The sequence below is a fragment of the Palaemon carinicauda genome, chromosome 37 (genome assembly GCF_036898095.1).
Source record: "Palaemon carinicauda isolate YSFRI2023 chromosome 37, ASM3689809v2, whole genome shotgun sequence".
In the NCBI taxonomy this organism is placed as follows: Eukaryota; Metazoa; Arthropoda; class Malacostraca; order Decapoda; family Palaemonidae; genus Palaemon; species Palaemon carinicauda.
The window spans coordinates 52,939,424-52,963,062 of record NC_090761.1 but is presented as its reverse complement, the minus strand read 5'-3'; the positions used below and the strand labels follow the sequence as shown (position 1 = coordinate 52,963,062).

At 40.8% G+C, this 23,639-nt stretch overlaps 2 protein-coding genes across 4 annotated transcripts in view; both read right to left on the bottom strand.

Annotated features, from left to right (window-relative positions):
• The window catches only part of LOC137629674 (uncharacterized), a 127,008-nt gene extending 115,798 nt beyond the window's left edge, over positions 1-11,210 (bottom strand). Inside the window, exon 1 of the mRNA XM_068361229.1 lies at positions 11,068-11,210. The gene's annotated coding sequence lies outside the window, so the exon portion shown is untranslated. The remainder of the gene's footprint in view (positions 1-11,067) is intronic.
• LOC137629673 (uncharacterized) overlaps positions 1-23,639 on the bottom strand; it is a 107,992-nt gene that overhangs the window by 47,678 nt on the left and 36,675 nt on the right. For 2 of the 3 annotated variants that reach the window (XM_068361223.1, XM_068361225.1), the window contains one exon: positions 21,866-22,295. The exons of the other annotated variant lie outside the window; for it this stretch is intronic. In XM_068361223.1, coding sequence (XP_068217324.1) covers positions 21,949-22,295 — 347 coding nt within the window. In that variant the 3' untranslated portion in view covers positions 21,866-21,948. Of the gene's footprint in view, positions 1-21,865; positions 22,296-23,639 lie in introns of those variants that run through there. 3 annotated transcript variants of the gene reach the window in all.

Genomic DNA, 23,639 nt, shown 5'->3' with positions numbered 1-23,639 from the left:
TCATTTTATATACTCATCAAATATTATTTATCATACATTCCATTTTATCTTCACATATTACTTTTATACATTTTGATATTACCTTGTCACTCCCAGATTTCACATAAATAATTGCTCTGGACAAGTTTCCCATTCTGTTCATTCATGTTTACTCCCTAGACTCCGTTATTTTCCGTTAACCAATCACGAACTCATACGTATGTAAAGTTTGCACAGGGGTGTTAATATTTCCCTACCCCCACCTTCCAACAAGCCCTTTTCAGTGGAAACTTTTCCCCAAGTCAGGTCTTTGTTAGTTCAAGTGTCATCTTTTGCATATTTTACGAATTAAGTATTAGAAAATTGTAACGACTTCAGTAATCCATACTTGAAAGTATTTTGGTGTATTCCAATGTTGATAATTTTCTTAAATCACGTAATGTAATATACCAACTTTTACAGTGTTCCAAGTGCAGTACTAATCTAAGGCAAAACAGCTAATAAACCACAGACTCAGTCACAACACCCCCGTAACCCCTAAGTTACGTCGTCACGGTCATAAAAGTAAGTCACTAATTTCTTTAACTTAAATGTGTTAGTTTTATTATACAGTATTTTGTTATAGTACGAAGCTCAGCATTACCGATTGCCAATGCATACGAGGGTGGTTTTATTTTCCTGTGATCGTAAGTGAGGAACAAGAACCATTATATTTAACGTTGGTAATGTTATCGTAACATTACTAATGTTGGCGTGCGCAGCTCAACATTACCGCTTGCCAGTACATACGAGCTTGATGTTTTATTTCCATGCGAGCGAAGCGAGCTAATGGCGAAACAAGAACCATTATATATAATGTTATCGTAACATTACTAACGTTACCATAACGTGAGTGAAGTGATATAACAAAGGGCATTATATTGGGTTTGTGACCTGGGAACTTCTAGGTTAGGTTAGACGGGTTTGTTAGGTTCTGTACCATTTTTGTACTTTTTTATATATTGTGTAAAGGGTATATGGAAAAATTCTTTAAAATACACACGATAATACCACATCATTGCTAACGTTAGTAATTCCACCGTAACGTTGGCAACGCTGTGAATCACCGTAACGTTGGCAACGCTGTGAATCACCGTAACGTTGGCAACGCTGTGAATCACCGTAACGTTGGCAACGCTGTGAATCACCGTAACGTTGGCAACGCTGTGAATCACCGTAACGTTGGCAACGCTGTGAATCACCGTAACGTTGGCAACGCTGTGAATCACCGTAACGTTGGCAACGCTGTGAATCACCGTAACGTTGGCAACGCTGTGAATCACCGTAACGTTGGCAACGCTGTGAATCACCGTAACGTTGGCAACGCTGTGAATCACCGTAACGTTGGCAACGCTGTGAATCACCGTAACGTTGGTAACGCTGTGTGCCGTTGGTAATGATGCTAATGTTACCGTTCGCAGTACATACGTGAGTGAAGTGACACCGAATTTGAACGTTATTATATTTAAGTATTTTAACAAAATATATATAAGACATTATATTTAATCATTTTAACAGAAAATATATGTTTTCCTGTAGAAAATAACGTGATTTGAACGGTTTTCCCCTTCATTTCATCGGTAATAACAGCAACCAGTCCGGACACTTAAAGTTAGTCGGACTGGTTGTTCTGTTGAAATGAAGGTCAAATTCGGTCAAATCACGTTATTTACTACAGGAAAACATATACAGGGTACTGTATTTTCTGTTCAAAATCAGATCCTTTAATACAGTACAACTTTACCCTTCCTCCATTATGGTTATTGTAATATTCTGTAATTTTACAAAAATGTTTGCCTCTCGGGCACTGCCTGGCTGTATAGAGGAACGCTTAGGCTATGGGTTACGTAGCTACCAATGGGGAGGTCAGGTAGGAGTGCCCCACATTCTTCAGAATTTCATAGCATTCCCATTGTTCCTCCAATATCCTATCTTATGGGCGGCAATGTTGCACAAAACGGATTTTGAGCGAAGCGAAAAATCTATTTTTGGAAGGTTCCTTTTTGGTAGCTTCCTTGGGTAAATAACTACTAAGATATTCCCAGAGAATTTAACCACAGGTTATCACAGAATTCTAACTTCTGGAGCGAGTATCCTAAAGGTTTCCCTTTTAAGACATCGTATATCAACAGGGGACGCATGTATTAAAGCGCCACATAGCTATCTACACCCCGAACAGAGTTAACCTTCGGTGTGTAAAGGCGTAGAATAGCTGGGAGCCGTTCCACAGCTAATCTCGTCCGTGGCTACTTTTGGTACTCGAGACGTAAACAAACGGGCGCCATTGCTAAATGACGTCCCGTCCGTCTTCATCCTGAAGCCAATTGCTTGCCGATCACCATGATACAGCAGAGCAGGGTGGGACCTAAAAACTGGACGAAGTAGCAGGGAGGGTCCATCAGGACGCCATGGCTATCTCACCCAAAAATAGATTTTTCGCTTCGCTCAAAATCCGTTTTTTGGGGTCAAGCCATGGCGTCCTGATGGAAGAATACCAGAGAATCAATGTATCGTGGTAGATTTTCCCCTATTGGGTAAGTGCCAAGGGCTTTGAACAATATAGCATAGTAATCTTAATAAAAGAACCGTAGGGAAGAATCTTCCTGCCCCCCTTGGCAGTGAAGTTCCCACGGGCCATGCCGAGATCAAAGTGGTTATCGAAGGGCTATTCACCTTGTTAGAAGAATCTGAAGAACTTGGAGACGAGACTGAATGGTTGGCATTCGTATCGGAACATTCTGGAAGGCAGACAAGTGGTGGTTGGACACTGTGTGCTGAGAAGGTTAGTTTCGTCTCCAGGGTATGAAGAGTAAGTATTCGTATTGGAATATGACATTGTAAGAGTGAATATATAATAAGGGTTAGGACCTTAAAATCTCCATGAACCATAGGGAAGGGGATAATAAAACTATGACAGGCATGTATTTCATAGTAAGTAGGAGCGGATTGAGACGCACAAGTAATAAAATAGGAATTTTATTTCACAATTGCAGAAATTAAATGAATAGCAGCAATAAGTAAAGTTAATTTACAGTAAATTATAATGTACATAGTAATAAAGACTTGCTCTTGAATCTGAAAGGGAATTTCAAATTTATTAGTAGGCACTCGTTCTCGAGGAACGTCGGTCTTTAATTAAAACACATCATGCTTTAGGCATGCGGCACTTGTGTGACGACTATGACATTTCACCTGGGATAAGAACAGTTATAAGAAAGCACTAAGTGTTTTCGACATCACTATGTATCGCTCGAGGGTCAACATAGGCACCCGAAGAGTTAGAGTCCCAAGTAACTCGCTGTTCTATGCAGAGTTAGGTGCAGGTTTCATAACACTACCTGCGGCTACCACAAAATGTTTGACTTCGTGCACTTGTTTCGCATAATGTTTGAAGAAAACACGCGAGGACTTCCAGCCTGTGAAGCTTTTAAGGCTTTCGAAGTCCATACTCTGAAAGAAATTCAGAGACGATGCAACTTTTCTAGGATCGTGACCGGCGGGTGTACTGTCGGGATCCGCTCTGCGAATGAAGTAGGTGATTTTCGCTCTTAGTTGTTTCAGTGACAGGTCGCTGCCCGATGTTTCTCCTTTGAAGAGTTGGCCTCCACCAAAGTTCGAAGTTCTGCGAAGATAGACCTTGAGGCTCTCTACTGGGCATAGAGAGGCATCTTCCTTCAGGGGCATATTCTCCAGGGGCCCCATCTTTTGGTGGGTAATTTATTTTTGGCGAGAAACGTCGGATCCGGGGAGAGGGTAATGTCTCCTGAATCAGTAAACAGGATATGACCCTCTTCTCTTGACAATGCCACTATTTCGCTGACTCGGGCTCCTGAGGCAAGAGCAAAGAGAAATATAACTTTTTGAGTCAGATCCTTGAGAGGGCATGAATCATTATCCAAGTTGGAGGCGAAATGGAGCACCTTGTCCAATGACCAGGAGATCGGTTTCGGTGGGGGTGCTGGGCGTAGACGAGCGCATGCTTTCGGCAGTTTATTGAAGATGTCGCTGGACAGATCAATTTGGAAGGCATACAATAGTGGTCTAGTCAAGGCCGATTTGCAAGTCGAAATCGTATTGGCTGCTAATCCCTGTCCATGAAGGTGAACGAAGAAGGACATGCAGAAATCCATTGTGATTTCCTTAGGATTCTTTGTCTTGACGAAAGAGACCCATTTTCTCCAAGATGATTCGTATTGCCGTCTTGTGGATTCGGTCTTGTATTCCTCGAGGAAGTCTAGACTTTTCTTCGAGATCCCAAACCTCTTCTTTGCGGCTAGGGAGAGAAAATCATGAGATGAAGGTCCTTGATTTTCGATGATGAAGCGAAGACAGTCGACTTCTGTACTTGTTGGGAGAGAACTGGGCCCGGGAGAGGGATCAGCTTGGGCTGCAGCTCCAGGGCCAGGGGGTACCAGTTGCTCCGGGGCCACTTGGGAGCCACTAGGGCCGCTGTCCCTTTGAAGGTTCTCAGCTTGGAGAGGACTTTCAGCAGAAGGTTGGTGGGAGGGAACAGGTAGATCTTGGACCATCTGTTCCAGTCCAGTGACATGGCATCCACTGCTTCTGCCTTGGGGTCCTCGTACGGGGCCACATACCGAGGAAGTTGATTGTTGTCGCTCGTTGCGAAGAGATCGATCTGAAGTTCTGGGACTTGGTGAGAGATGAAGGAGAATGATCTTGCGTCTAGAGACCATTCCGACTCTATCGGGCTTGTCCGAGATAGAGCATCCGCTGTCACGTTGCGGAATCCTTGTAGGTGAACTGCAGACAGGTGCCATTTCTTCTTCTCTGCCAGACGGAAGATTGGAAGAAGCACCTGATTTATCTGGGGCGATCTTGAGCCTTGGCGATTGAGACATCGAACTACCACCGAGTTGTCTAGGGTTAGACGAATATGGATCGAGGGAGGCGGGGAGAGTTTCTTCAGAGTTAGAAGGACCGCCATGGCCTCCAAGATGTTGATGTGAAACGTCTTGAACAGGGGAGACCATGTGCCTTGAGCCGGTTTTTGGTGGGAGTGACCTCCCCAACCCTCCAGCGAAGCGTCCGTGTGGATGTTGAGTGATGGAGGTGGGTGTTGAAGAGGAATGGACCTTTTCAGGGCCTTTGCTTCCGACCACGGCTTGAGGAGAAGTCGAAGTCTGTTTGGGAGCCGTCTCTTGAGGTCTCTTCGAGCGATGGATGCAGAACGTCTCCAGACTCCCGCGGCATCCTTTAGCTGTGCACGAAGCACTGGGTTTGTTACTGAGGCGAACTGTAGAGAGCCTAGAACTCGTTCCTGCTGTCGTCTTGAGATCCGCTTGGATTTCAGTAGTCGCTTGACAGACCCTGCTATTTCCTTCCTTTTCTTCTGGGGAATGGAAAGGCGGTGTGACTGAAGGTTCCATTGGATTCCTAACCATTGGAACTTCTGAGCTGGAGAGAGGCGAGATTTCTTCACGTTTATCTTGAATCCCAGGTGTTCTAGGTACTGGGTGACTTTGCTGCAGGATTTTAAACAATCCTCGGGCGATGGAGCCCAGACTAGCCAATCGTCGAGGTAGGCCATCACCTGGACGTCTCGGAGGCGGAGCTGTTGTACTATGGCGTCCGCCAGCTTTGTGAAGATCCGAGGGGCCACATTGAGGCCGAAGGGCATGGCCCTGAAGGCGTAGCTTTTCCTTTGGAGTCGAAATCCTAGGTAGGAGGAAGCGTGATGGTTCATTGTAACATGCCAGTAGGCATCCGCCAGGTCTATGGAGACCGTGTAAGAACCTCGAGGCAGAAGGGTCCTTATTTGTTGAAGAGTCAGCATCTTGAACTTGTCGTTCGCTATGAACTTGTTGAGGGGGGATAAGTCCAGAATGACTCTGAGTTTGTCGGAGTCTTTCTTGGGGACACAAAACAGTCTCCCTTGGAACCTGGTGGACTTTACCTTCCTTATCACCTTCTTGTTCAAGAGATCTAGGACATATTCCTCCAGAAGGGGGGTTGATTGTTGGAAGAATTGCTGGAAGGTTGGGGGTGGTTGAGTCCAACTCCAGCCTAGACCCTTCTTGACGATGCTGTGTGCCCAGGGATCGAAGGTCCAACGATCCTGGAATTGGCGGAGTCTTCCTCCCACCGGAAGCACTTCATTGCTTCTGATGTCCCGAGGGCTTACTGCCTCGGCCGCTAGCTCCCTTTCCTCCTCTGCCTCTGGAGGGACGGCGAGACGCGTCTCTGCCTGCACCTCTGCTTGAGCCTCTACCTTTGGGACGAAAGGTAGTCGTCTGTTGCTCGAAAGCAGGGGTGAAAACCGGTGACTGTGACAAGACCGGTTGGGTGACCAGCTGAAAGGTCTGCTGTGGCTGAGCTGCCACTTGGGGAGTAGCGGGTCACGGAAACTGTCGTCTTTGTTGACGTTGCTGGGGTTTCTGTTTGTAGGATTTCCTCTTAGGTTGAGGTCTGTCGTCCTGAGAGGATTTCCTCTTTTTTGACATGCCCCACTTGTGGAGAAGGTTCCTGTTCTCCGTGGTGGCTTTGTCGGTGATCTCCTTCACGAGGTCAGAAGGAAAGAGGTGTTTACCCCAGATGTTGGAGGAAATCAGCCTCCGGGGTTCGTGTTTCACAGTGGCACCTGAGAACACGAATTCTCGACAGGCTCTCCGAGCCTTCATGAAGTGGTACATATCCTTCACCAGGGTTGCCATGTGGGATTTGGCGAGTACCATGTAGTGGTCTGGTACTCTGGTGTCACAGGCCATGATATCGAGTTGGACCTGGTGGGACATGGATGCTGCGAGCCTCTCCTTCGTATCTTGTTCCCGACGAAGGAGGTGATCGTTGAGTTTCGGGAGGTCTTCGTTAAACTGACGTCCGGCGACGTCAGGATCTAGCTTTCCCACCACGAAAGTATGCTGGATGTCCTTCCAGTGTCGAGCGTCGGGGGGAGTCACTATGGAGAAGGGTCTGCACTCCTCCAGTGCAGGGCAGGCTTTTCCCTCTTCCACAGCCTTGAGGCACGCAGCGAAGGCCTTTTCCATGAAGGGAAGGACTGCATCGTCGGGTGCGACGTAGGTAGGGTGCTTCTTGCTCAGGGCCGGAAGCTTAGAGCAGGTAAAACCCCTACTTTTAAATGTATTGGCTAGCATAGCCTGGGCCTTCGCGAGATCGAACACTATCTCCTCCTTGGGTTCGGTCTCTTCTTTAGAGGCAGGTTCAGAACGAAGCCGGACGTAACAGTCCGGGTAGGCCTCGAAGTTTGGGAAGAACTCCACGTCTTCCAGGGGGACCGTGCCGATCTTGTCGCTGACGAAGATCCTGCCGGTTGCGATAACCATATGCTCAGCATACCTCCAGGGGTTAGCGTGTGAGCATGCAGGGAGATCCTTAACCGAGATCTTCTTCGGTTCTTTGGATCCTATCATGGACCTGATGAACTCCTGATTTTCTTTCAGCCTGTCGTCCATGATGGCTTTGATCATCCGGAACATCTCTTGGGCGGATGGCATGGGTTCCGGGGTAGCGGAGGTAGACGGGAGAGACACTTCCGTCGGTGTAGGAAGGAGGAGCGACCTCTTGCTCCGACTCGGCGTATTCCACCTGGTCCTCATCATCTTCCGCACCTTGAGCCATAAGGGTCTTCTCCGTGCCCTCCGAAATATCCGACATGTGTTCGTCGTTCTCGGAATCCAGGTGGCACTCGTGCATGGACTGGGCCATGACTACGTCTGGTTCCACCGTAATTTGGACAGTGGGGATCAAATCTTTGGGCACCACAGAATCAGGGGAGGCCTTTGGGAACAAAAGGGACCTCATTTCTTCAGTGGCCAGGTACGGTCCGGTGGCATTCTTCTGGAAGCCACGCACCCACTTGCGTAGCTTATCCCGAGAAGTGTCCCTGACCTCCGCTGAGGGAGGGTTATGGAAGGCATCGACTAGGCGAGCCTGGCAGACCGTACAGTTCAGCGGGTCCCAGAATTTCAGATCCCCTTTCTTGTTAGCACAAGGGGCGTGAGTCCTACAAGCCGTATGCCCGTAGAAGTGCGGGCGTTTCACAGCGCAGAAGTCGAAGTCACACTTCATCTGCTCCTCCTGTGGAAGAAAGAGAAAATGAGTATGGGGGGAGTCATAAGAATGGCTCTTAAACTAAGTTAATATTAATCATTAATTTTAACTTGATAAAGGGTGTGATGCACAGAGGATTGAGATAGGAAAGAAACATACTCCGTGCATCCCGCCCGGCTGGTTACCGTAAGCTTCATCCTTGGACAATCCGAGGTGACCGAAGGCACAGGATAGAATTCCAGTAGAAGTCCATAGGGCAGATGGAATTCCATGGGAATTGTCAAGGATAAGGTTGGGACTGAGGCCACTCAGTCCCAAATTAGGGGGCTAAAGGATCCCAAAGGGTAACGGCTTCCGGCAACCAGCCGCGCTAAGATACACGCAGCATGCTGGAAATCTGTAAAATGCAAGAAGACAGCATGATTACCAGTAGAACAGTACTAAGATACTGATCCATTTACGTAAACAAGCCATCTGGTTGCAGTGTAGGGCTATCAGTATTAGATGATAGCTAGTAGAAGGGGGTGCAAGTCGTCTTGACGCCTCCGGAAGGTTCCGGCAGACCGCCGGCACGCCGGAGGCCGCTCCAGCAGAGTTTCTGGCATTAGGACAGACAATATAAAAGTCAAGAGTAATACCAGGGTGGCGGCCGCCGGCACAGCGGCGGCTCCGGCAGCCGGAGGTTGCCGGATTGGTGACAGGAACAAGGATGGTTATAGCAGAACCGGACTGCCGGCACTCCGGGGGCCGGCCGGCGGGCGGACGACCAAGCTATGAGGAAGGGGGAGAGCCATCGGCTGGAAGCCGGCGGCAGGCGGCAGTTCCCCGGCACACGGAGGACTGGCGGCCAAGGGGATATGGAGTGAGTCACCAAGGTAGGAGGTGGGTATCACCGACAGTGGAGGCGGCAAGGGACCGGCACCCGGATAGTGAAAGAGACAGAGGGAGGGATGTAGGGGGTCCGGCCATGGACTCCCAGACATCCCCCCTGAGTGGGTGTACCCATGATAGAGGCTGACTCTATCACCCAGAAGCAGGGGCCGCAGAGGACCGGGAGCTAAGGTAGCCCAAGGGAGGGCTAGGGGACACCCAAAGGGGGGGCGGGGTGAGACCCCTGCATACAGAACACATCCAGTGGCTAACCCCATAGGACACTATGAAGGGTATATGTACCAGAGCGGACTGTACACAGAAGCTCAAGGTAGCCCTATCACTCCACCCTAAGGAGGAGTTGTAGGACAGGGGACAGATGGGTATAGACTAACCTAAGTATAGGCTAGGCCATACAAGAGATAGGTGGGGAGGGGAGAAGAGAAGGGTCTTCCATGGAAGGGGTTCTGTACCAGAGCGGCCACTAAGGAAGGGAGAACACTCCCTAACCTAAGGTAAGGCAGCCTGACTGAAAACGGTGCATGGGTATAGTTTCAGCAAGGGACAGAATTAACCCCTCCAAAACCTAACCTAGAGCAGGGATGTACGTCCTGAACTAGGAAGGATTGAAGACATATCGCTATCGCAGGAAAGTCGTAGACTTAGTCCTAGCAATAGAGGAAGGGCTAGCCGTTCCTCACTCTCAGGCGCAACCCTAAGGGGGGTTCATTCCCTTAGGGAGGACAGAGAGGCGATAAAATACTCTGATAAGAGCTTGATCCCCTTACGTGGTAGGGGGAGCAAGGCTACACAGAGGGAATGCCCAAGGGCAGGGGGATGAAGGAAGCATATAGGGGTCCTACATGTAGGTTAGGTTAGAAAGGCACACTAACTAACCTATTCCCTATATGGTCCATGAAGGCGAAAACACTTGCATCACAGTCAATAGTATTGTAAAATAATGCCACTATCTTCATAAGTAAGCCTAGGATCACTGATAAAAATCATGCATGAACACTGATATAGGCGCTCTGGCCTGGGGGCTATAGCAGCCAACTGGTATGGGGTCAATCGATGACCGGTAAAAAAGCGTCAAAACACGATATAAAAGTTCCTAGCTATGAAGACTAAATAAACTAATATTATCGATTAGTAAATAAGGCCGGAAGCGTTGTTGCGGCTAACTAAATAAGGCATGCAGAACAACAACGCCATAAAATGGCGGGTCCGGTTGAGGCACAGCTCTGCCACAAAACATCAAATATCTCGAAAAGTAATATTTACTTTACGGTCAGAGCTTAACTAAACAATACTGGAACCTTGTACTCAACTTTCCAGAAGAAGGCGAGGCCGAAGGTAGCGACATGATAAAGATGCAAGACGATAAAGTGAGCACAGGGAAAATCCGTCTAAGTAAGGTGAGCTACTGTACAAAGGATGAAGACGGACGTGACGTCATTTAGCAATGGCGCCCGTTTGTTTACGTCTCGAGTACCAAAAGTAGCCACGGACGAGATTAGCTGTGGAACGGCTCCCAGCTATTCTACGCCTTTACACACCGAAGGTTAACTCTGTTCGGGGTGTAGATAGCTATGTGGCGCGTTAATACATGCGTCCCCTGTTGATATACGATGTCTTAAAAGGGAAACCTTTAGGATACTCGCTCCAGAAGTTAGAATTCTGTGATAACCTGTGGTTAAATTCTCTGGGAATATCTTAGTAGTTATTTACCCAAGGAAGCTACCAAAAATGAACCTTCCATCAGGACGCCATGGCTTGAGCCCAAAAATCATGTGTATGACCAAAAGAGGGTATAAACAACTAATTTTCAATGTTTACCCTTACATTAATGGTGCATGATGCATAGCCTACGTCCACATGGGTAGCCCAAGAACTCAGAATATTTCATGTACTGTATTCCTATTTGTCTGGTGTTCTTGCAGTAAGTTACTTGCTAGAAAATAGTGTTTTACTAAAGTATAATACCATACTGGTTACAGCATTCCAACTAATCAAATTAATATCACAGAAAATATCTTTCATCCCATGTACAATTTTTTTTAAATAAATGAATGCAAAACTACAACCTTAATGTTATTGAAAACCAATAAAAGTCTAAAGACAAAGTTGAATATATTATTTCAAACTTACCTGATGTTGCATTCAAGGATAATGCACAGATATACAACAGGATCCAACAAAGAAAACAATTAGTGACAAGTGACACCTATCCGAAAGAATACTAAATTGTGTAGTACCGTAGTACGTTCACTGCGGAATCGTTAAATTTGTAGTTTCACAGTTTCACAGTTCACTATGCCTATGCTAAACAATTGCCGATACAAACACTAACAATGGTTCTTTTTTTCAAATTAATGAAAAAATGGAATTTAACTCTTTAAATATAAAGTTTTTGTGTTTCTAAAACATACAAGAATAGTATACCTAAAAATGCTAGTTCGCATCTACGCCTACGTTCTATCATTTCACCATGGATTGATAAATCTTGTACAGGCCCTAGTTAACGTTAAAGGTACAGTATACTATACATATGCATATCATTATAACTAGCTAAGCTACATCCTTTGTTTGAAAAGCAGAATGCTTTAAAGCCGAAGAGCTCCATCAGGGAAAATGTCCAACTGGAGAAAAAAAAAAAGTGTGCCTCAGTGTACCCTCAAGTAACATAATTCTATCTCAACAGTACTATACAGAGCCTAATGTCCACTATATCCAAAACTGAAGAGCAATGGTTTGGTTTTGGAGTGTCCTCCTAGAAAAGCTCCTTACCACATCTAAAAATTCTCTTCTAGCCTTACCAAGGCGAAAGGAGCCACTGAATTTACATAAAACTTTTTTTTATTTTTTTTTTCAATCTTGTTTAAATCTTACACTTAAGATCTGGGAATTGAACTGTGGAAGCATAAGATAATTAGAAAGGTTCCTGGGAAAATCTCCCGAAAGAAATACAAGTATTCCAATTATGCTATGGGAATGAAGTATCCCACAACAGCATACTGAACATTGCAAAGCAAGGTAATAAACACATCTCAAAGGTCCATTTCTCCAAGTAAGATCAGATAGAAGCTGTAGCCACAAAGCACAGGAACTGTTGGTGACATAACTAGGAGTTATGATCAAGCAATTAAAAACACAGGGAAAATCTCTCGTTATAATAGTAGGGTGTTTAATAGAAATGTACAGAAATAATGTAATGTATTTTGATGTTCCACAAATGCCTGTAATATGCCAGGAATTATCCAGTAGGGCTACAGTGTCAATAAACATAAAACATATAATTGTTAAGAAATATACATCAAAACAAATAATCATAAAAGAGTGTACACATTAAAACATACATGGCAACCGTTATATCGTATTAAACAGCAATGCTTGAAAGTTCAAAGAGAAGGAAATTACTCATAAACAGAATTATTATATCAATAATGAACCACTTTTCTATTATCTATGGTTGCCAGAATATCATTATCACAGTACGATCAACTTCACATACCCCAAATAACAAGTTATTAGGACTTTGTCGAAAAAAAAAAGAAATTATGGACTAACTTGTCATAATCCTCTGAATTTTCCATGTGCAAAAATAAAATATATCAATTTGTAAAATGTGGGCATATGATGCCAAATATTTTTTTTCTTTATACACAATTACTTTATTCAAATGAAAGAACTAATTTGGCTGGGGGTTATATTGAAAAGGGGACAGTTAAAAATATCCAAAAGACCGCTTTTGCACTTATAATAAGAAATAAACTTTTTTTTCGCTAAATCAATTTAAAACTTAAAAAAAATTATAAGAGAACTGGCACGGACTAGTAAACAAGCAGATTTATATCCCACATATTATGGAAGTGCTATCGTACAAGTAAATGCAAATATTCGGACTCATGTATGGAGAATGCAGGGACAAAAATACCTAGATAACCACCAAGGAAAGAGATAATCTAAAAATATTAATCGAGAGAGGAAATTGGGCGGTATCTATCCTACTTTATTGTTACCAGTAAAACCCTCCATAAAACAGTTATAAATTATATTTGATAAGAAACCTATAAAAGTTTTACGAATCTTCAGCTTAATCAAATCAGATGTCTATGAGAAAGAATTTCAAACGATTAGCAAGAAATTGATTGTTCCAAAAACTGTGGTAAAACATTTGAAGATAGGATATTTACATGTAATGAGAGAGAGAGAGAGAGAGAGAGAGAGAGAGAGAGAGAGAGAGAGAGAGAGAGAGAGAGAGAGAGAGAGAGAGAAGTTTTAGCTTTTGAAGGCCTGATTAGGGACAGCGATGTTGATTCAGAAATAGTTAAAAACAGGGGAATATATATATATATATATATATATATATATATATATATATATATATACATATATATATATATATATATATATATATATATATATATATATATACATATATATTTGCAAATCTTCTTGTCCCTAACATGATTATGTTGAGTTCTGAAGACAACAGAATTTTAAAGTCCCAATGACCTCTCTACATTACCCGAATAACCAGTATCAGATAATCAAATCAGAATGGATTTATACACAGCCTTTTTAGACAAACAATAGCTAAAAACGTTTAGTTTTCTTCACGTCATTGAACGTCGTTGAAAGGAACGTTCTACCCTTCTATGCAGGCAAACTGCATTATATTACATATGCTAAAAAAAAAAAACTTCATGGACAACATACAGATGCTTAATTTTCATATATGCAATTACTAAGGCGAGTACTACCAACAAACAGCAGAGAGGGATGTGCGAGGGACAGGGGCAGGGGGATAAGGTGAGGGCCCTTTGCAATCCGCATGAAGATTAACTCAGGTCTCCTTTGTCGGGTTTCGCTTTTAATTTACGAGACCGGCGGAAGTAAGGCTTCTCGGCAAACTGATGATTACGTTTGGAGATATCATGTCTCCCTCGGTTAAGGAAAACCAATTACAGGGATGTTACGATATACACAGAAGTTCGACTCAAGTACAAAACCACAGCGGCGGGGTCGTCATCATTAGGAGATGATGTTACAAGAGTTATATGGAAAATGTTCTTCAGAAATAGATGGCTCGATCGAGTGATGGGTGGAATCTAGAAACAAGATTCAGGTGGTTAGACGAATTACTTTACTTTGATGGATGCTTTTCCGGTCCCATACAGCAGGGGAACCCCACTCTCTACAGGACCTCCACTGTCGTTTTACCTTGTTCGTTCAGAGTATTTAACGTTTCATATCGCGTATTGTTCATTTACTGTTAAATCGTCACTGTCAAAAGACTCATGAAATAAGGAAGTCTCCAGTTTCCTCTTGAAAGCCTTAATGTCTTCAATCATTCGAATGTTTCGTGGGAGCTTATTATATAGTCTTGGGGCCGCACATTTAAAGGCTCTGGAGCCTAAAGTGGACATAAATCTAGGTTCCAACAGTTAAAGTAACAATAAATTTTATTTTCAAACTGTCTGTGTAAACGTAATTTTGTTTCTCTTCTTAGTATTTATGAAATATAATTTTCTAGTTCAAAACTTATTTTTTAGACTTTCATTTGCTAAGTTCTTTATACCATATACGATATTGTAAGCAGCTATTATCAGGTAATTTGTTTCCAGGAAACTAACCTTTTCAAAATATTATTGTAAGCATTTATGGACATACTCACACTATATTGAGGGCATCATTTAAAACTAATCGTAACCAAACCGTTTGAATTAGTCATTTGAGAGAGAGAGAGAGAGAGAGAGAGAGAGAGAGAGAGAGAGAGAGAGAGAGAGAGAGAGAGAGAGAGAGAGAGAGAGAGAGAGAGAGAGAGAACTTGACTTAGAAATGTTAACCAAAATACAGGACAAAATACAGATAATAACTATTGATGATAGCAGATGTGACCAAATTTCATAATTATCCCTCGATTTCAAATCAACAATTTTCCTTTTATTTGTCAGAAATTTGGGGTTCGAAGCTACTAACTCCGCCAGCTAATGCACGTTCCCTTCAGCAAACTTGTCAAAAATGATTGATCGAGGTTTTATGGCACTCTGCCTTTCCCATGACCATCTTCCCTACCTACCCTGTTTGGGTAGCGTGCTGGGGAGGGGGTGGGGGGCGGGCGTTGCTCTGTTGGACTGGAAAGAGAGGCAGGGGCCGAATTGGACACTGAAGGTGAAACAGGAGAAGGGTAAGGATCGCAAAGGGGAGGCGAGCCGAGATAGTTACGATTAATCTCGAAACTGTTCATGCGAACTAATGTAGAAAGCACATATATGCATATGCTATATGCATATATTTCGCCAACTGATTTTTATTCTTATATATTCGTCACCCTCATAAACTAACTGCCTAAGTCATTTTCTCCACTTGTTGGGAAATAAAAAAAAAAAAACCTTCTCATTTCCCAATTCTTTATATCATTGTGTTGAGCTTCAATTCACAAATTCTTCTGTTAAGAATTTGTGAATTGAAGCTCAAGAAAATGATATAAAGAATTAGAAAATGAGAAGGTTTTTTTTTTTTTATTTCCCAACAAGTGGAGAAAATGACTTGGGCACTAAGTTTATGAGGGTGACGATATGACTTTCTTTACACATGTTTTTAGCATAATACATTATTTTTTTTCCTAGAAAGTGGGGTGTCGTTTTTTTTTACCAAGTCTTTGCAAGGTGATGATATTTTTATTCACCCCAGCAGACAGTGCTTAGACTGATTTCACATAGGGCATTTTATATACCACTTTGAATAGCCAAGGGGAGGGACACTTCACCTTACAATAGCTTAAATATGATGTGAAGGGTAGCGAATATCTTCTGACGCCACCCTGTGTCACAGAGATAGATTGCTACTTTAATGGAGAGCGTGGTGTAGCACATCCTGGGAACTACCTGGGCTTCTAGCCACCATGTTTTAAGACACAGGAGCACAGTCAATGGTTGTGAACCCTTTGGGGGAAGAAAATCCTCAATATGATTGGTGAACATCTTACTCTCGAGACCAGTACATTATTATTATTATTATCATTATTATTATTATTAGTAGTAGTAGTAGTAGTAGTAGTAGCAGTAGTAGTAGTAGCTAAGCTACAACCTATAGTTGGAAAAGTAGGATGCTATTAGCCCAAGTATTCCAACAGGGAAAAATAGCCCTCCGAAGGAATGAAACAAGGAAATAAACTATATGAAAATTAATAAAAATTTAAATAGAATATTTTAAGAATAGTAACAACATTAAAACAGAGCTTTCATATATAAACTATAAAATAAAACTTATGCCAGTCTGTTCAACATAAAAACATTTGCTGAAAGTTTTAACTTTTGAAGTTCTACCAATTCAACTACTCGATTATGAAGATCATTCCACAACTTGGTCACAGTTGGAATAAAACTTCTAGAATACTGTGTAGTATTGGACCTCATGATGGAGAAGGCCTGACTATTAGAATTAGCTGCATACCTAGTTTTTCGAACAAAGTAGTACTGTCCGGGAAGATCTGAATGTAAAAGATGGTCGGAATTATGAAAAATTTATATGCAACATGCATAACGAACTAATTGAACCACGGTGCCAGAGATCTATATCTAGAAAAGGAATAAGAAATTTAATAGACCATAGGGGCCTGTCCAACAAATTAAGGTCGGTGTATTTACTCATGATTGCTACTGCAGCGGGATGTAAGCAATACAGCCTTGACACTGTTGCCATAGTTAAGGACAGTTTTATGGAATAGATATATTTTACTTCAAGGGAGGGGAACATACAGTTAAGGATTGCATACCGGTGGTCCTTTGTGGGAGGAAATTCCAACTCAATGGCAAACGAGACTCGGACCCTCAGGCTAAGAACAATTATAATTAAGCCTACACTTCTGAAGGATCACAGGAAAATTAAATTAATGCGTCCTCATCACTGAAGTGTTACGAAAGTCACCAAAGAGCATGTGGGGATGTGTTCAGCAGAATTATACCATGTAGGCTACTGATATTGCAAAATATTCACCAAAGATGAAAAAGGTACCAAGTTTTAGGACTTTGAATAAGTTTTTAAGTAGTGTGGATGGAAAAAATGTATGATACCCGATTTGTTCAAGGATAAAGGGTGGAATGTTTGGCACTTAGCGAAATGAAATAAAAAACCTATATCAAAGTACTAAGTGAGCAGGAATGGGACGGACAAAGACCATTTGTGTGTAGGGGACAAGGGCGAGGCTTCCACTGTTTTATGTAAAGATATGGTATTTCTTTGCCCCTAATTTGATTGTTATTTCATTAAGATGACTAGAGAGTAATTTTGCACTTGTTGAAGAATTTGTAATGTTACTACATAAGGAAAAATGTGGCTTTGGTAGCTTTAGCCTTATTCATTATCATCGATTGTCTAACTCTCCTCTAGAGCTTTTGGAGACGTTTATTGGCAATAGCCTGAATACGTACGCCTGGTTGATATTGGAAAACATGGGTGACTGTGCTAGATTTGTTTGAAAAAGTAAGTGACAAGAGAAAAAATACGAACATGTTGATTGATATGGAATTCCATGAGTGAATGAGGAGGAAGTTTTGAGGCAATGTTTTTGGAAAAAGGGGTAATTGTTGGCAATGGATTATTTGGAAAACCTTGGGGGAATGTTTAGAAAGGCGATAGATTGCTGGAAATACACGGTTTGCAAAGAACAAGAGATGATGAGTATAAGAATTACTAGATTGCGTATTCATTTGGTTTATGGAAGAGAAAGTTTATGGTTGTAATGGTGAAAAGAAGAATAGATGGAGGTATATCTGATTATTATACGGTAGGAGTACAAAGTTAGGTTAGTTATAGAATAAAAGTGAAAATTTTGCTGCAAATCTAATGAATACATGAGAGTTGAATAACATGTATGTCAGTAAAGCATATACGGAGATGATGGATAAATTATGGGCTTAAGTTAAAGGAAAAGAGGAATAAGTAAATTAGAATTTTTTTTTTAAAATTGCATGGTAGTGTTATTGGAACAGTATGGAATGTGTGGGTGTTCAATAACTAAGTAGGGGGGAGTCAAGATATAATATAAAACAATAGGACGAGAAACTAAAACAGTGAAGGAAAAAAGGGGCATGATGTATGTGGTACAGCTGTCAGTGAAAAGAAATCAGATGCACATATACAGGAAGGCAATGCATGTTGTTGGTTGTGAATGCAATCTTAAGTCAATGGAGTGAATATTTTGAAAATTAGTTGAATGTTGAAAGTAGAAGAAAGGCTGAGAAGAGTGGCTCGTTGAGATTGCTTTTGAAGTATAAAAGAAGATTAAGAAAGTCAAAAGGGATAAAGGAAACCTTGAATCAATTGCATTATCTGGGAGATGCTAGTGTTGTTAAGTGGCCTATCAAGGTTTGCCAATTATGTCTGGATGTTCCAAAAGGAATGGGGAAGAGGAATTTATTAATTAAAGGGGATTATTATTACTTGGTATATCAGGGAAGATGGATAGTGATATTTTGACCGAGAAAGTAAGATGTTTGTCAGGGTACACTGTATGAAGACATGAGAGAGGCTGGTTTTAGTGTGAAAGTGTGATAGAGACAAGGGTGTGCTATGTCTCCTTATCTGTTTAACATCTTCATTGATGAAGTATTCTGAAAGGACAGCAAATACAGGTGTAAAGCTGTGAGATTAGAAAATTACTCATGAATAGAATGTGGAATTGATGATGTCTGCAGTTGATATTGTGCTGATTGGGGTCAAAGTTAAACTGCAAAAGCTAGTAAATATATGAAAATGTTTACAAGAGGAGAAAGTTTAGAGTAAATATGAACAAGAGCAAGGTACAGTAGGAAGATTTTTGTTTTTTATTTTTATATGAAAACACTCATTTCAATTGTTTCCAGGTGTGAAGGTATGTAACCGTTCAGCTGAACTTTGTATTTGTAGTTGAAAAATTCACCTGAAACGGATGTTTTCATTGGGTAAAGGAAACCAAGTACGATGGAGTAATGAATGATATTATGGATTATTATTAGTTATTATTATTATTACTATTATTATTATCATCATCCTCATTACTTACTAAGCTACAACCATAGATGGAGAAGCAGGATGCTAGCCCAGGGGCTCCAACAGGGAAAATAGCCCAGTGAGGAAAGGAAACAGGAAAAAAATAAAATATTTCAAGAACAGCAACAACATTGAAAAAATATTTCCTATATAAACTATAAAAACTTCAACAAAACAAGTGGAAGAGAAATAAGATAGAATTGTGTGCCCAAGTGTACCCTCAAGCAAGAGAACTAACCAAAGACAGTGAAAGACCATGGTACAGAGGCTATGGCACTAACCAAGACTAGAGAACAATGGTCTGATTTTGGAGTGTCCTTCTGTTAGAAGAGCTGCTTACCATAGCTAGTGTCTCTTCTACCCTTACCAAGAGGAAAGTGGCTACTGAAAAATTACATTGCAGTGGTTATTCCCTTAAAAGAAGAAAAATTGTTTGGTAATCTCGATGTTGTCAGGTGAATGAGGACAGAGGAGACTATGCAAAGAATAGGCCAGACTATTCAGTGCACATGTAGGCAAAGGGAAAATGAACCGTAACCAGAGGGAAGGATCCAATGTAGTGCTGTCTGGCCAGTCAAAGGACTCCATAACTCTCTAGAGGTAGTATCTCAATGGGTGGCTGGTGCCCTGGCCAACCTACTGGAATAATAGAAGTGGGTGATTCGTGAAAGTATCTGGGAGTAAATATAATGGATGAAAAGATGATCAAACAGCCATTTCACAGAATAGGCAGATATAAGATGGCTGGATGTGATGGAAAGATTGGCGAGTATTGAATTACCTACGAAGGTTAAGGTCTGAGAGTGTAATGGGATTGCTGAGCAAACTCTTGTGTGTGGAAGTTAACTACAAGTGTTGGATGTAGGTTGGCCAGGGCACCAGTCACCCGTTGAGATACTATCGCACGAGAGTTATTGGGCCTTTGACTGGCCAGACAGTACTACATTGGATCCCTCTCTCTGATTATACTCCTACTTTGATTTCAATAAATAATCAAGTTCTATATTTTTTTTGCTCATATACTGCTACAGTTCTTGGTTCACCTATTTTGCGACTTCTATTCTCCACCATCCATTATATTAACTTAGTTACTTATTGCAGCCTACCATTTCCATTCTTCCACCTTCCATGTTATAATACTGTACTTATTAAAGTTCGTTTCTCATTTACAATTCCCTTCCATATGTTATTGTTCTTAATCAACATAGCACAATGTGCAAACATAAGACACTCCTAAGTCTACAACCAACTCATTTTCCTATCACAAAAATTCCTGCCTACATAAAACAATGCTTGATCTCTCATACCCATCCATCCATTAAGATGTTGCTCAGTAAAGCTGAAGCAGTACACTCCCCTATAGTTTGCTTGTATCATAAAATCTTTTATTGGCTTTTAAAAACACCTCGTATATACCATTCTCAACACCTTCTACATTACCCTTCTACTGATTCTATCAAGATATTTCCTAGTCCATGTATACTATACACAGCTATTTCCCCTTGTTCTCAGTTTTCACATAACTAATTGATACTCGATCCACACACCCTCTTACTTGTCTATATCTACACTGTTCATTCTCTATCAGTATTTGCCACCGGTCGCACACACACGATCAAAATTCTAGTATACACATTATTTGGTATACAGTGCTAAGTAATGTCAGCCACCGTACTGCAGTATTATACTTGCAATCTCATCACATCCTGCTATTTTCTCTTTCTTCATTAACCTTAATAGCCTTTGTTATATACACAATTCACATGCACATATTTAACCTCTCATACTAACCTCTTCAAGTCTTACAGTGCTTAGCGATATTAGATTTACATAAAGTAAAAAAAATATATAGTATGGCATCTGTAGTTAGTTCAAGTCTTCTGGCAGACAGTATGGTACCAGTACTTCAAAAGTACATGATATGTACACATTGTTTATTTATCTTATGTATCTGTAAAAAAGATATACTTTTGACATTGAGAGAAATTAGATTTTCACATCAAAGTTCAAAATTATAGTATAAAACTTTCTTTTCTTTAGCAATATATTTAATTTTGTTATGAATTCTATCATATCCTATGGATTCCAACTTAACTTATTCTACTAGTAATAAATTTCCTCTTGAATGATCTAATACTGCATTACAATTTTCTTAAATGTATTCAATTCATCCTTTATATCACAATTCATACTTTTCTATAATATTCTAAAAACTAATACAAATTAAAAATTCTTCATAGTTGCTTCAACCATTCATTTATCTGAATTCAGTGGCCAAAATGTAATTGCTTGTACTTGCAAGTTTGTTTTTTTTCTCCTAAACCATTGATCTTTTCCATGAGCTTTGAAATAAAAATTACAATCTGCTATCTGTCCAAAATACAAGTTTAAGGTCATTTATTCTATTCTTTTGATCATGGTATGCTCAAGTAACAATACTATACTTATCCTTTCATTTTTGGAATACTATGACATGACTGTATAGCTGTAAAAGTAATTTTTTTTCAGATTGCCATCATTTGGTAATTATTATCTTCTCTGCACTCCAGAAAGCAAATTCATCAATGTCAAGTCTATCATCCATCATAAGGACCAACTTTTAATAACTTTATCACACCTGATCAGTAATATGGTTAAAATATGACAGAAGTTCTCCCTCTCCATCAACTTTACACTACTATATTCCAAATTATTTTATTGCCCATTCTAATTCTATACCATGATCGGTCTTAAGGAATGAAAACTATGGTTAACTAAAGATCAAGCTGGTCAAGCTTTAGAAAACCAAGACTAAGAAACAATGCTTGGAGCTCTTTTAGCGTGTCATTCAAGGTACTGTACTCTGCACATGTAAATAGCACCCCCTATTGTGATTAAGGAAATTACCAAAAGTGGAAAATAGAATTAAAGATTAATTAGATAGGACTTTATTAACTCTTAAATTCTATTCAAAGCAGACAGTAAAAAAATTAATAAATAATAAGTAAAAAGTTTTCATTCTTTTACTTTTTTTCCATAACTTGGACTGCTCTTTTCCTCTGAGCTGATAGTAAAAGAAGTTTGTTCAGGCGAGGTCTGTGGTGTGCGTCTGCGAGGAGAGCTATATTCAGGATAGTACGACCTGGGAGGGGACTCAAAGTCATCCATGCGATAGCTCTTCATATCTTTGGTGGAAGACCTACGGACGTAATAAATGGCCACCAGGGTAATTACTAAGTAGACACCGGTTATGAAACAGAGCATAATGATTACTGTTCGGAAGGCAATGCAACCATCAGGACATCTCCCAGGTATGGGACCACCTTTGTTGGGGTCTGTGTCGAGCATTAGGTTGGCGATATCTGAAAGTGAAAATAGGGAAGCTTTACTATAACAAATTACACGTTTTGTAAATTCAGTTTGCATTGTACAACGAATACATAATTTACTGTGCAGTATATGCAAAAATTAAAACACTCTTCTTGGTAGTGGGAAGTAAAGCTATTTTTCAACAGCTTCTCCCAGCTCAAGGAATCAAATATTCTTGGAAACAGGCCGACAGCAATAAAAAATTTATAAAAAATCTGGCTGAGAGATTAAGGGAAGTAAGGAAGAGAATGTAGAAAATGCATAACTAAGCCATGTATGGAAGAAGTGACAGGGAGAGATCCCTAAAAAGTCATGCAGAGCCCCAGAGTATCCAATAATTCTGTTTCTATGGTGAATTAACAGATCTAAATCCGTACCATATGTAGGTACTACTGAATTTGAAAAACAAGAGAAAAGATCCTATTCAGGAAGGAAAACTGAAGAAAGTGCTACTTTTTGTAAAAAAAAAAAAAAAAAAAAAATTGGAGTTCTAAATTTGTAAGATAGATCAACTATCCAATTAATGTTATCGTCATCCTTAATAATACCACTGCAAATACTACAGTTAACATTATTACTGTATTACTATCACCATCATCATTTTTATTATATTACAGTATTTGCCAAGCTGCAATCACAATTAGAAAAGCAAAATACTAAATGCCTAAGGACCCCAATAAGGAAAACAGTCTAGTACTGATAAGTTTCGAAGTAAAGAATTAAATGAGATAATTACAGAGAAAAACAAATAAACAAAAATTTAAATCACATAAAGAGAGGATCTCACAGAGATTTGGGGACAGCATAGAAGAGTAATTTCTTGGAAGGTGTCAGTAAGAAGTTTTGGGAGGTTCCATTAAGCTTTGGAGAGGAATCTACAAATTTTAATTGAGGAATGCATAAGACTAAGAGGTAGAGATACTTAGATCAACACTATCCAACACCAACTATGAGATATTACGCTAGGTTCTTGAAAAGAATCTTTGGCATAATCATATCTTGTATGAAAAAATTTCCTCTTTAAGGAGTTGAAAATTGACCTTGAGCTAGACAAACCAGGTGCTCTCTTAATATTCATCCCCAAAAAGAAAGTGTTGTTGGTTATTGGGATGGATGGGTGCTTCAGGTAGATGAGAATTTCTATACCACTGTCATCTTCACAGAAGCAGAATAGGAGCCTTCAGCTGAACTTATATGCTTTAAATAAGCATCAAATGAAGGATCTCCAGGTAATTCCTGTTAACTTTAGTCATCCCTTCAATTCTCAATCTAATTTTTCATAAATACAGTGATACCTCTTGATATGCAAGTTTCTGTATACAGTAAAAAAAATTCAT